Here is a 14,638-nt window from a genome sequence, read left to right on the forward strand (position 1 = left end):
GAACATTTAGGAGAGAAGAAGAAGAAGAAGAAGAAGAAGAGGAAGACAAGGAAGAAGAAGAAGAGGAAGGAGAAAAAAGAAGAAAATATACTCACATATAGGAGCCTTCCGTGTTATTGCAAGTTGTTGTTGTTAAGTCACAGATGGCCGTTCCAACGTCACACTCGTTGACGTCATCACACAATGTGTTATTGGATGCATTTATGACGTAACCATCTTCGCATGAGCAAGCAAACCTCTCAAAAATACTCTGACATAGTTGTTCGCAAGGTTTGCTCAAACAAACTAAAGAAGAACATGAAAGTAATGTTTTTGGAATTTGATTTTATAAGCTTTGGCATATGGTCAGGATGTTATAAGATACAATGACTTATAAATAAATATTCGACGACAGAACAACGTCATTGACATGATCATAACTAGACTAGAACTTTAGTTTGTATAAGTTCATAGCGAACTCTGTTCTTAGTTGTTTTTACCATCAACCGAACAGAAAACTCCGTCCCCGGTGGAGCCCGACGGGCAGGCCCCGCATTCGTAACCAGATCCCGGGGCGGGCACATCGGTGCACTCGACCCCATCGTAGCAAGGTGGTTCAGACAGACACGGGTTGAAGTCCTCGTCGCAATACAAACCATCGTATGCATCCGGGCACATGCACGAGCCCACCTTGAAAGTTTGTTTAATATTTTGACTGAAAACTTACCTCAACATATATCACAAACTAACCAGAACTGTCAAAGATTTTACAAAACGTCGGTTGTAGTTTTCAGTTCAACTCGATATTTTAGTCAGTGGATATTCACAATACAGTAGCTAGTTTAATGTTTTAACAAGATTTTTTGTTGTTTATGGCAAAATCAAACTCACGTAGAACCGGTTAGAGTTATCAGCGACAGCGAAAGAAGCAAAGCTGCAAGTTCCATTGTTTGCGCATGCGCACAACCGGATTGTGACGCCCACAGAGGAAGTGAGGTTGGTGGAATCGGTGACGTAAATTGTAATGCTGGTGACGTCAGTAGAGAGAGGCATCCAGGTAAACAATCCAGCTGACAATTTATAAGTTACGTCATAAAGCCAACCTTCATTAACCTTCAAGTCAAAAGTTCATTAACTTCATCATAAACAGTATTTCTATTTTTCTGCTGGTGCTAGACATCCCCCCACTTACTGGTCGCGTTCAAACTGGCCGCGCTGTCGTTGACGATCTTCCCGCCGAGCGAGTATGTCACCGTGTGGTTGTCCGGGTCGGTCGCTTTGAAGTGGAAGGTGAACTCCTCGTTCAAGGTCACATCGATGGTCACAGATGTGTTTGCGAACACTGGCGGCAAACCAGCTGAAAACAAGTTGCTCGTATTAATGTAATCAAACATCTACATCCGGTGAATTGCAAGAATGGATATTAATGTTGTTGTTGTTGACTTTTTGCTTTATGACGTAAAAGTGGTCAAAATAATCTCTTTTACGTTGTGTCAACTGCCCCAAATATTATTCCTGTTAATGTTAAAATACGTCATTATACACTGCAGGGCAAGAACTTGTCACTTACTGACAGTTGGACCAGGACCGAGTCCCCCCGTGTTCCTCGATGGATCGTTGCTCACTAATACGTCATGGAGACATTGGGACTTTCCAATCGCGTCATCCTATAAAAAGATACTTTTTAAAAACGAATTTTGATAAATAAAATTTTACTGTGAATATGGATCATATTTGTCATAATAACAACTATTTATAGAATAAACTGAATAAAACAGTGATTTCATGGATTGGATGAAACGAAACTTTGCTATAAAAGACAATATTTTGAAACAGAATATTTTGGCATATTTTTGATTTCCATATTAGTGATAATTGATAACATATTGATAATTTGCACAGATCTCGGTAACATTTGGAGATGTAAGTTTTGTACGTTTTGAAATAAGTTTTTAAAACAAATAAAGTCTTTTAGATTCTTGAAATTCACTGAACTGAATCTATTTTTTGTGAAAGTTCCTAATACAGGGGAATACAGAAAGAAGAAAAAATCAAATTGTCATTTCCAAGATTGAACTTGGTCTTTGCACCAGAGGCAACAAGAAATCCTTAATTGACATTTAAATTTGTAAACCAGTGCAAGTATCATGACTAAACAAAAATCTTGCAAGTATCATGACTAAACAAAAATCTTGCAAGTATCATGACTAAACGAAAGTTTTGCAAAGATTTCATCGCATCACGTGACCATACCACGCCACACTGATGTTGTTAAAAGTTTCAAAATGGCAAAAGAATCAATTAAGTTGAAGTTTCAAATGACGTCACATTAAGCACTCACCACTTCGCCACATGCGGCAGCAGCCTGAGCGAGCGACACATCCGACGCTTCAGCGAGCAAGACTTGAAGATCTTCTCCGACGAATGAAAGATCGTTGAAAGTTGACCAACTCTGTCCTCCTTCGTAAGCAAATAAAGATTCTTCCGCTGTCGTCCTCCCTGTTTAAAATGTGAAATCTTCATCAAGCAACTTGCTGTCAAGATTGATTGATTGATTGATTGATTGATGTCACGACATTGCTCTTACACGATTCAGCAAATTCGGTTATCCTTGAAGTGAGCACAGCGCCATCCGGGATATACAAGTTCCATCTCTGCTCGGCCGAGTTGTTCGGTGACGTAATGGGAGTAAAGGTCAGAGTGTCAAAGTCAAGAGTTGTTCCATTACGTAACCGGAAATCATTGGTCGAGTCTCCATCCATCAAACCTAAATCAACGAGTTCACGTGACTTTTCCACGCTTGACTGATTGTGAGATAAAATGTTTGACGATTTTTCCACCACATTTCGTTTTGTTTGAACCACGACCATAACTAACCGTACAGTCCATCCACTTTGCCCTCATACGACGCCGTTGTCAAAGCTACACTGATGCTGATCACTCGACCATTTGACGAAATGGCGAAAAGAGCCTGTCGTTGTGGAGATTCATTTATATTCACCAACACATTTCCACTTAGATCCAGCGTCAAAAAGGCGGAAGAGAAACTCAAAGGAACTGAAAATCAACGATCATTACATAGAGCGATTCGTGAAAGCAGGTGACGTAGCAGATGAAAACACTCACTAGATGAGCTCAAGTTCGCGCGTTGGTCGCCCTTGAGTCTGGAGCCGTTGACGTAGATCGCGATGCTGCTGTTTTCAAAGTCCTCGGAGGTGGAGTTGGCGACATCAAACTGGAACCTGGTTGGGACGTCATCACCGGCATTGACTATGACGACAGAACTCGTCACAGACGCGTTCACCGGATTGCCATCGACGTCGACATTCCTCACCATGCGAGCCTGCGAGGTCAGATGAGTTCAAGTTAATTTCTTCCATGAGCGCAAAGATCCAGCAAGGAAGGCTCCACACTTCACCTGCACATTTATCGAGCTTCCATTGTCCGCTTGCAGCAGGGTGTATTCTCCTAAGCCCGAGTACGAGTAGGGCACGGTGTCCAGGGTCCGCAGGTGAGGGTCGGCGCGCATGACAGCTGCGGTGAAAAGAACAACTAGTTTGAAGATTCTGGAACACTTCATGTCTAGATGCTGAGTTACTTTTTAGACATAACCATTTTTCAAGCTTTCAAACAGGTGTTGGTTACAAGTTAGGCAGCAATTATCACAAATATTGTGACGCAAAGTAAGATAGTCATCCAAATTGTTAAATTATTGCAACAATGTTTCGCTGATGCCACAGATATAAGTTGAGACCAAAAAACAGGTTTAAACTTGCGCTTTTAGCGACCACGAGTCACGTCTTGTGACACCTTTTTATAAGTTCATTGAACTTTCAATTTCCGCGTTACGTTTAATTTCACGTAGGACACATATCACGTATAACGTATCACGAATAACGTATCACGAATAACGTATCACGTATAACGTATCACGAATAACGTATCACGTAGGTCTCAACCAATCTCCAAGCTCTCTGCAACTCACCAAACGAAAGCGCATAGTATCCCATGTTTGTTGAAGGAGGCCGCTTCTCTCTGTACATTTCGCACCATTTCGGGTCTTTTGATTCGATGCAGCATTTGATTCCAGATCGCACGTCGTCGTCTGTTGCAAATAAAACGTCATTGAAAGCATACTTTGACGTAAAAATGACGATTATAAAGGAGAATACGTCTACACGCAACTCTTCTCCAAAGCAAATCTTTCAATTCCACTGGAAAGATGGATTTGTGCGCTTACCTAGATTGTTCGCTATAACGTTTTCCGATAATTCGTAAATCGGACTCCTGGAGTAATGGTTTCCATCGGGGAAGCCGCCTGCAAGGAAATCTCCAGCGCCACCGTAACAACAAGTCGTTCCCGAGAGTGTGCCAGGCCATAATCTGCTCTGCTGGAAGCAATACGGGTCTAGAAAACATAAGAAACTATATTCGGCAAACTCAGAACAAACTCAGGTAAAGTCTGAAGTTAAACTCTGTCATCATTCAGTAAAATAAAAACTTTGTAATAAATTGTAAAATTTAAAAATTGAAATTGTAAAATTTTAGGTTAACCATTTTCATTTAGATATTGGCTTGTTACACGCTGCATGCTGCATGGGCTAAAACCGACAAATTACTGTAACTCTCCATTTGCTAGTGGCATTTGTTGCTTAAAAGCCTTTTTTGACACTTTACCAAGCAGTTCAACAACAAAAATGCCATTGAGATGTGTAACGCCGATGTTTGTTTTGGATTTGAAGTTTGTTTTGGATTTGAAGTAAAAGAGAGTACTCACTTTTTACTTTTTCCTTTTGTATTTATAGAATAGCTGTGGGTATCACTTATTGCTAATTCAAGGAATATGATTTCATTCCTTCCTCTAAGATAACTCACTTGTCCACATTCTCAGCTCTGCCAACTCGTCATCACTGACTTTCCCTTCTATCAGAGCGCCGAAGAGCGGATTTGGGTATTGCGACGGATCGCCGTAGATTGGGACGCTCGCGAAGTTTGGATCGAGAAGAACCATCTCGTATATTGGAGGACAGGCCTAAAAATGAAGCAAGTATTGTAAGACAAATAAAATTTAAAAGAGTTTTGAAACGAAAACATCGCCATTTCTAAACATCGCAACCCCCATTTACTTAGCAAAAGTGATAAGTTGCCTACTTGTTCAAACAGCCAAGTGGTCGGGTCTGGCTGCTCTTCGTACCAAGCCTCGCACGACGCTTCTGGACTTGACGTCCCGACATCGTCTGAGTTGTTGACCCGGAATACAACTTGTCCGGTCAAGTCTAAAGCGCAAAATACGAAAGAGTTTTCGAAAGTCTTGAACGATGAAAAATGAGCGATCAAATTGAAGAGAGGAATGACCCAAGAAAGTCTCATTAAAAAACGAGTGAGGCCGCTTCTACCACAGCACACTGCAGCTTCAGCGGCCTACTACATTGCAAAGCATCGTAAAAGTATCCGAGGCGGGCGTACTTGTCACAGGGTCAATGTACAGGTCAGGTCGTCCTGGCGTGGCGGCATCGGTGGCCGGATGGCGGCTCGCCACGTTTTGTCCAACGAAACCAACCAATGGTTGTCCCTGGAACAGCTGCACAGGTGCCATAGTGTCCATGTTGTCATAGGTGACCACCACAAACGTTCGGAGGCCATCCGTGGCCATGACGACTTGGAAGGTCAGGCCGCTTGCCTTAAAATAGCAATTTATCGGTCATTAAACTTATTCCATGTAACTTTGTTCCAAGGTTAAATGTTTGCGAACATTCCAAGCAACTTACGTCAGCATGTTTACAAACTAAAACAGTAAAAATTTAAAAGATTTTTTTTCAGTAACTTACACCCACGAATTCTGAGAACCTGACAGGTGCATAAGGAATGTTGGAATACGTCACAATCAGCATTTCGATAGCTTCAAAACTTGTCGCGTCTGAGTCGTAGGGAAAGTGCGCGCGGATTGAATTCTCAACAGAGTTGAAAAGAGCTGAAAGGTGGAAAAGTTGGGGTTTAACTTTTTTCTTTTTAATTAAAAAACATAAAGTCATCACGTCATCAATTAATGACATCATAAAAGCATCACCTGCTTCTTCAAACTTATCTTTAACAAGAGATAGCTCGGAGAGGAAGGGAAAGAGAGAGAGATAGAGAGAGCGGAAAAATTAAACGGTTCATTCTCTCACCTGTTGAAGCGACGCTTCGCTTCAGAAACCGGTAGAAAATTTGTCCGTACTTCAGGCTGGTGGCGTCCAAGTCAACCCAATAGGCGGCGATGACGAGTTCTTGGTTCCGAGTGTTGCCTGGTTCAAGGTCAAGCGGTGAACGATAAGTGGACTTCCGGGTCGTGCTTGATTCTGACTGCAAGACTATCACCCCATTGTCGGTGAAATAAAACCTGCAGGACGCAAACATTAGAACGCTTCGATGGCGAACTGCGCATGACTAGGCGTAAGCTGACCTGTTATAGAAGATGCCTCCAACCCTGATCCCAATTCCGCTGTAAATTAATTCTGAGGTTACGTCATCTCTGGCCGGAAGCACAGAATCACCAGACTTCAGCCCAAAGTCGAATAGAGAAGATTCTATGGGCAGCAGAAAAATTTAAAAGTAAACAATATTTCAAAAAAGTTTATTAACGAAGTAATAGAGATAAATTAAAATGCAGCGGTAAATGTAGTTTAAAGGTTAAAATGTTTGATGAGGTTAAAATTGTTCCTGATGCGTCCAAGGAATCTCGAAAACAACTCAAATTTAGATTTAAAGGGTTTAATGGATTGTTGAACTTTCATTCTCTTGTTAAAGTATGCAGTTTACTGGCATGTAGTTTACTAGCATGTAGTTTACTAGCATGTAGTTTACTAGCATGTAGTTTACTAGCATGTAGTTTACTAGCATTTACTTTACTATATTTCTGGAACAGCTATTAGCGGTTTGTTTTCCACAAAATGTATAGTTTGTAATAAATAAATAAATAAAAGAACATTTGAAAAACAAAACACTGCAAATATCACATCATTGCAAGTAAATGGATTTCAAAGTTCAGATTGTTGATGGACGTTGAACTCACCAAGACACCTGCCGGTTGTGTTTTGGAAACCTTCCTTGCACTCGCACTCGTATGTCCCAGCCAAGTTGAAGCAGATTTCGGATTCGTTGTTGCAAGCGTGGAGACCCAGCAGGCATTCATTGATGTCTGCGATTTAATGTGGAAGTTATAAATAACGTTTCATTAAGAAGCTTCATCATCGCTCTAAACATCTTCACTCACCGTCGCATCTTATCTTCCCGTCCCCGGCATATCCGTCAGGGCATGTGCAGGAGTAGGAACCGATAATATTTGAACAGGACGCTAAAACGTGACAAGCCCACTCTGCGCATTCGTCGAAGTCTGCAAGTTACAAGTTGTAGTTTTCGTTCAATTTGTTGCAGATGTGTAATTCAATTGTTTGTCATACCCTTGTTGTATTTCGTGCAGTGTTGCGTGGATTGTTTTAATTTTATCATTTTACGTGTTTGTTTCTCCAACTTGTTGGAGATGCTGAAATTTATTTCCATGCGTTCTCTTAAGGTTTTGTCACAATTCAAAAGTCTACATTATTATATTCACATCGAGTTCGTCAACACTGGGGCTGGCCCAGAGAATGACCACACAGAGACCAAGCTGCTGCGGTATAACCCGGCCCAGTTTTAAAATAACTGATTTAGTTTGTGCCCAATTTTATGAAGAAAAAATTTGATACTAATTATTACATTTGCGTGAGTTGGTAAAGGAATAAAGTTTCGTTGAATTTATGTCTCGCTCGGTGGAAAGTTCAGATAATAACGAACGAAAAAATAAGGCAATAAAAGTTCATACGAAAACTTTTTTTAGATTTTCAAATTTTGCTTCCACAAACTAATTTGCCCCACCTTGACAGGTGCCATTGTCCGGGCGATGATATCCGGGGATGCAGACGCAGTTGTATCCACCTTCTTGGTTGAAACATTCCTCATATTCACCGCACGGCAAAGAAGAGTCGCATTCGTTGATATCTGGTCGACATTTTGTGAAGAATAAATATAAAGAAGAAATAATGAGAAGCAGAATTGTCAGAGCAACGTCCAAGCGAGAATGAAAACGAGCTCAAGTTTTAGAGGAAAGTAAATAAATTGATGCTGAATAAAACCTTGGCCTGGTCACTGTGGTTACGTCTTTATACGCGTTTTCAAACTGCAGCTCCTGCCGTGCTCGCCAAATATTGCCTTTTCCTATTGCTGGCTCTAAGAGACCCGCAATTAACTACGTCAGATTGTATTTTAAAAGCGTGACCACAAGGCACGTCTACACGGCAGTGCTGGTCACGGTAGGATGAATGAATGGTTGTAGCGATGCGCAAGACGTAACCAATTTACTAAGTGCTTTTGGCCAAAGGCGGGCAAGGCTGCGGAACAAACCGAGCGTATCAGGAAATAACTTTACATGATAAAGTCTGAGCAAAACCAATGAAATGACTTTGGGCAAAATAGATCTAACATTTCTTCAATTGTTGTTTATCTTTTATGTCCTAGCCCGAAAATAAAACGTAATTTATAACGGTACAATTTTGGATGTATTTTTGTTCAGTTTGACAGAAAAGTTTTTAAAACTTCTATTCAAAGGAGTTATTACGAGACCGCATACCTGTGCATTGGCCATCAACACGCTGGTAACCTCCAACACAATCACACGAGTAGTTGCCGAGTGGACGATTAAGACAGATCTCATTTATTCCGCAGACGTCTCGAAGACATTCGTTGATATCTGAAAAAGTTATCAGTGGATATTAAAGCCATTGATATTTCAGTCGCGCAAACTTGACTACAAACAAAACTGTTTAAAACAAACAAAAGTTGTTTATGATCAAATAATCATGCATCGTAATTTCGTAAACATCATGAAAAGTTTGTCTGTCCTAGAACTCGCATATTTCTTGCGCAATGTCACCTTGGCAAAGGCCTTCTTTTCTTTCGTAACCGCTCGAACATTCACAGGTGAAGTTGCCTTCAACGTTCCGACACGTTTCATTTGCTCCACAAGGCTTCTCATCACATTCGTTGATATCTGCGGTCAGCACAAAATACTTGAAAACATTTCCAAATTTGGGCTGGTTGAAGCAGCCAAGAGCAGTTTTAAACGGCACTTACCAATGCACTCTACCGCAGACGCGTTGTGATAACCATCCAAACATTCGCACATGTACGAACCGTTATTGAGATCAACGCATTTCGAGTTGTTTGCGCAAAGATTTGGTGTCGCTGCACAGGCAGATATTGCTGCGATGTAAAGCGTTAAAAATCAACTGCTGACACTATTGATAACATCACGTTGAAAATACAAAACTGAAAAACTAATCACCTACCAATGCATGAACAAGAATTCAAGTGTCTGACGAATCCTTCTGGGCACTAAAAATCCATGAAATAAATGTTAACATACATGCCTTGTTGTTTACACCAGAAAACGTAGGCCTACATACTTCAGCCTGCAAGTTACTTTGTGCTACAATAAACAATGCACAAATGAAATATGTGTAAATGCTAATTACAGCTTCATCCTCAAATTCAACAGGAGGAGGTGGTGGCGGCATCATTGGAGGCGGTGGTGGTTTGCATGGAGTTGTTTCATTTTCTGGTGGAGGAGGAGGAGGAGGCATCATTGGAGGCGGTGGTGGTTTACATGGAGTTGTTTCATTTTCTGGTGGAGGAGGAGGAGGAGGCATCATTGGAGGCGGTGGTGGTTTACATGGAGTTGTTTCATTTTCTGGTGGAGGAGGAGGAGGAGGCATCATTGGAGGCGGTGGTGGTTTGCATGGAGTTGTTTCATTTTCTGGTGGAGGAGGAGGAGGAGGCATCATTGGAGGCGGTGGTGGCTTGGATGGAGATTTTTCATTTTCTGGAGGAGGAGGAGGAGGAGGCATCATTGGAGGCGGTGGTGGTTTGGATGGAGATTTTTCTTTTTCTGGAGGAGGAGGAGGAGGCGGCATCATTGGAGGCGGTGGTGGTTTGGATGGAGATTTTTCTTTTTCTGGAGGAGGAGGAGGAGGCGGCATCATTGGAGGCGGTGGTGGTTTGGATGGAGATTTTTCTTTTTCTGGAGGAGGAGGAGGAGGCGGCATCATTGGAGGCGGTGGTGGTTTGGATGGAGATTTTTCTTTTTCTGGAGGAGGAGGAGGAGGTGGCATCACTGGTGGCGGTGGTGGTTTGGATGGAGATTTCTTTTTTTCTGGAGGAGGAGGAGGAGGCGGCATCATTGGAGGCGGTGGTGGTTTGGATGGAGATTTCTTTTTTTCTGGAGGAGGAGGAGGAGGCGGCATCATTGGTGGTGGTGGTGGTTTGGATGGAGATTTCTTTTTTTCTGGAGGAGGAGGAGGAGGCGGTATCATTGGCGGTGGTGGTGGTTTGAAAGGAGTTGTTTCATTTTCTGGTGGTGATGTAGATGGAGTTGTTTCTACTCCTGGTGATGGTGTAGATGGAGTTGTTTCTACTCCTGGTGATGGTGTAGATGGAGTTGTTTCTACTCCTGGTGATGGTGTAGATGGAGTTGTTTCTACTCCTGGTGATGGTGTAGATGGAGTTGTTTCTACTCCTGGTGATGGTGTAGTTGGAGTTGTTTCTACTCCTGGTGATGGTGTAGTTGGAGTTGTTTCTACTCCTGATGATGGTGTAGATGGAGTTGTTTCTACTCCTGGTGATGGTGTAGATGGAGTTGTTTCTACTCCTGGTGATGGTGTAGATGGAGTTGTTTCTACTCCTGGTGATGGTGTAGATGGAGTTGTTTCTACTCCTGGTGATGGTATAGATGGAGTTGTTTCTACTCCTGGTGATGGTGTAGTTGGAGTTGTTTCTACTCCTGGTGATGGTATAGATGGAGTTGTTTCTACTCCTGGTGATGGTGTAGATGGAGTTGATTCATTTTCTGGTGCTGATGTGTTAACTGCAAAAAAGTAAAAGATTATCAGAAGTTATCTACAAACAGTCTAACTTTAGAAACTTTTTTTAGAGAGTTAAAACAATTCTACAAGAAAATATCCTTTTCTGCCATGACGCCTTGCAACTGCTTCTGCGTGTTTTGCTGCGATACAACTAACTTTTACTTCACTTCAGCATCGACAAAGTGCAATCTTTGGTATAATTCTGACGGAATCTGTTTCTGTGCTAAAAACATTTTATTCCTACCAGCACTCGGTGGAAAAGTTGAAAGCTGTGTACAACCTGAAGTGTAAGAAATTAAGTTACTTTTAAACTGTATTCGGGAAGCGTTATGCTTAAATGTTTATGTGAGACTTAATTTAAGATAATTTAAAACAAAATGTAACAATGGACGCTATATTAATCCCAGCCCTGGAATATTCCTCGTCACGTGAGAAGAAGTTGAACTTAACAATATGGGACAATTGGTCAATTTTTTTCAGGAGTTCTGCCATCAGCAAAAATCTAAAATCCCCGAATATGAGCAAGTTGGGGATGTCCCTCTCACGTAATCAGATTATTCCGGCACTGCGCAGGAATACCTTCACTGTCGAGGAAGCAAAATGAGCCGCTGCCAGAGTAACCTTCTCGGCAAGCGCAGGTGTAAGAACCGTCGGTGTTGTTGCAAGTCGCATAAGCATCGCAATTGTGGAGACCGATCAGGCATTCATCGATGTCTTCGCACATTTGGCCTGAACCAGTGAACCCGGGCTCGCACTGGCACGTGTAACCTGCTGATTGGTCGGTGCAGCGTGCGTTGGCATGGCAGCGGTTCGAGCTTTCTGCGCATTCATTCGCTTCGATGCAGGTTTCGTTCCCAGGGCACACGCAGGAGTAGGAGCCCTCAGTGTTGTTGCATACGGCTGGGGGGACGCATGTGTGCACCCCGTGTACGCACTCGTTGATGTCAATGCAGCCGTCGACACAGTTCGCGAAACCGTTGCGACACCTCAAGTAAGGAGAAAAGCTCGTGGTTAAAAGCGAGCGTTAAATCTTTAAGTTTAATGACTCAACTCAAAAATATTTGAAACAAAATCACGATAAAATGTTAAGCAAAGAGCTTCTTACTTGCACAGGAAGGAGCCGGCCGTGTTGATGCAGACTTGACTCGTTTCGCAGAGTTCTTCCGACATGGATAGTTCGCACTCATCAATGTCCAAGCAGCCTCGGGAGTCATTCACGTAACCAACCTTGCAAACGCACTCGTATGAACCCGGGCTGTCTACGCAGTCAGTCTTGAGAGGACAAATGTTGGCATCGTTGCATTCATTGATGTTGATGCATTCGTCCCCATCCATGCTGAAACCGTCACGCGGACAAACGCAGACGTAACTTCCGTTGGTGTTCTCGCAAATCATGTTGGCGGCACATTCGTGTTCTCCGCTCATGCACTCATCAACGTCGGAACAGTTGGAGATGCCGTCGCCATGGTAACCGGGCAAGCATTCGCAGGAGTAAGAACCTTCCCTGTTTACGCACACGCCGTTGTTGACGCGAGGAAGACAGACGTCTTCCGATAAACACTCGTCCACATCTGATTAAAGACAAGTTTGAAGCGTGACGTAGACCTATGTGCTGCTGCCAACGTAGTAACATGAGCCTAGGTCACTGTCACTCGCTAACCTGTGCAAATCCTTCCCGGGTTTGCTGGGCTCCCATCAACGAAGCCAGGGTTGCAGTGGCAGCTGTATGAGCCGTGAGTGTTGTTGCAGTAAGCGAACTCGGAACAATTTCCGCGATCAGCGAATGCACATTCGTCCAAATCTTTTGAAAGTTTAGAATATAAACAAAATCTATGCATTTTTTATACTGTATGTCGCAAGTGGTTATAACAATTGTTTTCATAAATTTCATTTCAAAATAAATATTAAAGATGAAACCACATTTAGATTTTCATTAATTGCAAGCGTCACTTCAAAGAGAAAACATTTCCTACCAGTGACGTGTATCGTGGCGTTGAAGCTCTCTCCCAGATTTTGCAGGATTTCCTGCAGAATTTCTGCGCAAGTTGAATTCAACGCGTCACAATTTGAAATTGACAACTTGAACCGAGTTGTTCCAGAATCAATTGTGACTGAAATAATAGGAATAAGAAAACGTGGTCACGGGATGTTTAATTAATTACAAAAGTGACCTTTCACACGAAGTGAATGAATAGAACAAACCTAGCAAAGAAAATCACGTTTACACAAATTTGTCGCACGCCAAATTGTTCCGCCATTTTAAGCTCGCTTTGATAAATGGGCGTAAGAAAAGATTCTATTACGTAAGTAGAAGATAAAACCAAGTCATGTGATTCATTCCATTGTGCTCTCATAAAGCAATGACGAGACAAAAGCTAAATTTCACGCTTAAAGGGAGAAAGATTTCCCAAGACTCACCCAGGTTACACCATCGAACAAAATAAGACGATTATGACGTCACAAGGCGTATAAAGGCCTTTGTTCTAGTTTCATCATAACCAATATCAAATCGTTATTTTGCTAACTTGGTTGGTGCTTAACAATTAATCAACTTATTTGAGTGTTTATACTTTTTATCGCGATTAATCACAGCATAAAATAACAGATTGCGCTGTCCACTTACAAACGCTGCCACAAGTCGTAGATGTCCATGTTGCGAAAATCAACAGAAAAATAACAAAAAACTTTACTTTCTTCATCAGTTACAATTTGTCATCTAGTCCACTTCTCATAAAATGTTCAGATAAAATCAAAGAATTCACTGATAAGTTTCAATAAAACGTCTCCGCTTCACTGTGGGCACGAAGTAGACTGGAGTAAGTTTCCGCACAAACACTCTCGAAATACCTTTCGTGATGAACGTTTTGCCAGAACACAATGTACAGAACTGTATTGGAAGATGATACAAGCGGACAAAGGTAGCTTAGAAATCCAGTGAGGCGTACGTTGTACCGTGACAAACTAGAAACCTATAATAACTAAACAATTCGGTCTCATTGGAGCGCACGTAGCTTTAACTCGGAGAAAGAATCGCGTGACTGAAAAACCTAACTCTCTCTTTATGACGACACAATGTATCGTTTGTTTGTGGCATGCTCAATTGTAAATGTTGAATTTGTGCAAGTATAGTAATGTTATAAACAATTGGCATAACTAAAAGTATGTTCGCTTTATTTTTCGCCATTTCCCGATGGAATGTTACAACGACCTTGTTACAAACACGCGCTGAAACAGGAATGATTCGCTCAGCAGGAAAGCGACGAGTTCCTTAAAGGAGCGAAGTGTTACTGGGCTGCTACAATGATGAAAAGCTGGCACGGTTGCTACACCCGGGATTGGTCCCATTCTTGTTCCCAATGAAAGGGGGTCGGAATTTGTGGGCTTATTCTACAAACTCGCAAATAAAAATCAAAGGGTCAAGTTTCACATCGAGATCAGTTTCCTGGCAACGTGAACGAAACAAAGTCATGAGGCGACCGGAGAAGTTTCGTCATAGTGAATATCTATGACGTCATATTGAATATCTATAACGCGGTTATTTCGCAACTTAACTGAGTTACAGCCAAAGATTGAAGAAACTTGGGAACCACAGGAACCACGACCGAAAACTTTGTCGGTTTGAATCGTGCGATGTAGAACACGGCGATGACAAACTCGGTTTACAATTTGTCGCTTTGTTACGACATAAGCATCGGGCATAGTGATGTCGACGACAAGAAGAAACT

At 42.0% G+C, this 14,638-nt stretch overlaps 1 protein-coding gene across 11 annotated transcripts in view; it reads right to left on the minus strand.

Annotated features, from left to right (window-relative positions):
* LOC143453252 (uncharacterized) overlaps positions 1–14,638 on the minus strand; it is a 36,979-nt gene that overhangs the window by 20,807 nt on the left and 1,534 nt on the right. For 4 of the 11 annotated variants that reach the window (XM_076954505.1, XM_076954508.1, XM_076954503.1 and 1 more), the window contains exons 1-30: positions 13,537–13,784; positions 12,887–13,024; positions 12,574–12,714; positions 12,019–12,484; positions 11,493–11,899; positions 9,528–10,915; positions 9,342–9,387; positions 9,127–9,255; positions 8,927–9,043; positions 8,624–8,743; positions 7,873–7,995; positions 7,232–7,351; positions 7,031–7,156; positions 6,422–6,545; positions 6,147–6,358; positions 5,808–5,950; positions 5,446–5,659; positions 5,131–5,255; positions 4,855–5,011; positions 4,220–4,387; positions 3,965–4,084; positions 3,398–3,513; positions 3,106–3,322; positions 2,857–3,036; positions 2,567–2,746; positions 2,321–2,478; positions 1,550–1,646; positions 1,172–1,336; positions 871–1,049; positions 480–669 (exon numbers count right to left, since the gene is read on the minus strand). In XM_076954505.1, the coding sequence (XP_076810620.1) occupies positions 480–669; positions 871–1,049; positions 1,172–1,336; positions 1,550–1,646; positions 2,321–2,478; positions 2,567–2,746; positions 2,857–3,036; positions 3,106–3,322; positions 3,398–3,513; positions 3,965–4,084; positions 4,220–4,387; positions 4,855–5,011; positions 5,131–5,255; positions 5,446–5,659; positions 5,808–5,950; positions 6,147–6,358; positions 6,422–6,545; positions 7,031–7,156; positions 7,232–7,351; positions 7,873–7,995; positions 8,624–8,743; positions 8,927–9,043; positions 9,127–9,255; positions 9,342–9,387; positions 9,528–10,915; positions 11,493–11,899; positions 12,019–12,484; positions 12,574–12,714; positions 12,887–13,024; positions 13,537–13,612 (6,142 nt within the window). In that variant the 5' untranslated portion in view covers positions 13,613–13,784. Of the gene's footprint in view, positions 1–95; positions 286–479; positions 670–870; positions 1,050–1,171; positions 1,337–1,549; positions 1,647–2,320; positions 2,479–2,566; positions 2,747–2,856; positions 3,037–3,105; positions 3,323–3,397; positions 3,514–3,964; positions 4,085–4,219; positions 4,388–4,854; positions 5,012–5,130; positions 5,256–5,445; positions 5,660–5,807; positions 5,951–6,146; positions 6,359–6,421; positions 6,546–7,030; positions 7,157–7,231; positions 7,352–7,872; positions 7,996–8,623; positions 8,744–8,926; positions 9,044–9,126; positions 9,256–9,341; positions 9,388–9,527; positions 10,916–11,492; positions 11,900–12,018; positions 12,485–12,573; positions 12,715–12,886; positions 13,025–13,536; positions 13,789–14,638 lie in introns of those variants that run through there. The other 7 variants (XM_076954501.1, XM_076954500.1, XM_076954506.1 and 4 more) reach the window with 5 other exon arrangements.

The sequence above is a fragment of the Clavelina lepadiformis genome, chromosome 4 (genome assembly GCF_947623445.1).
Source record: "Clavelina lepadiformis chromosome 4, kaClaLepa1.1, whole genome shotgun sequence".
NCBI lineage: Eukaryota > Metazoa > Chordata > Ascidiacea > Aplousobranchia > Clavelinidae > Clavelina > Clavelina lepadiformis.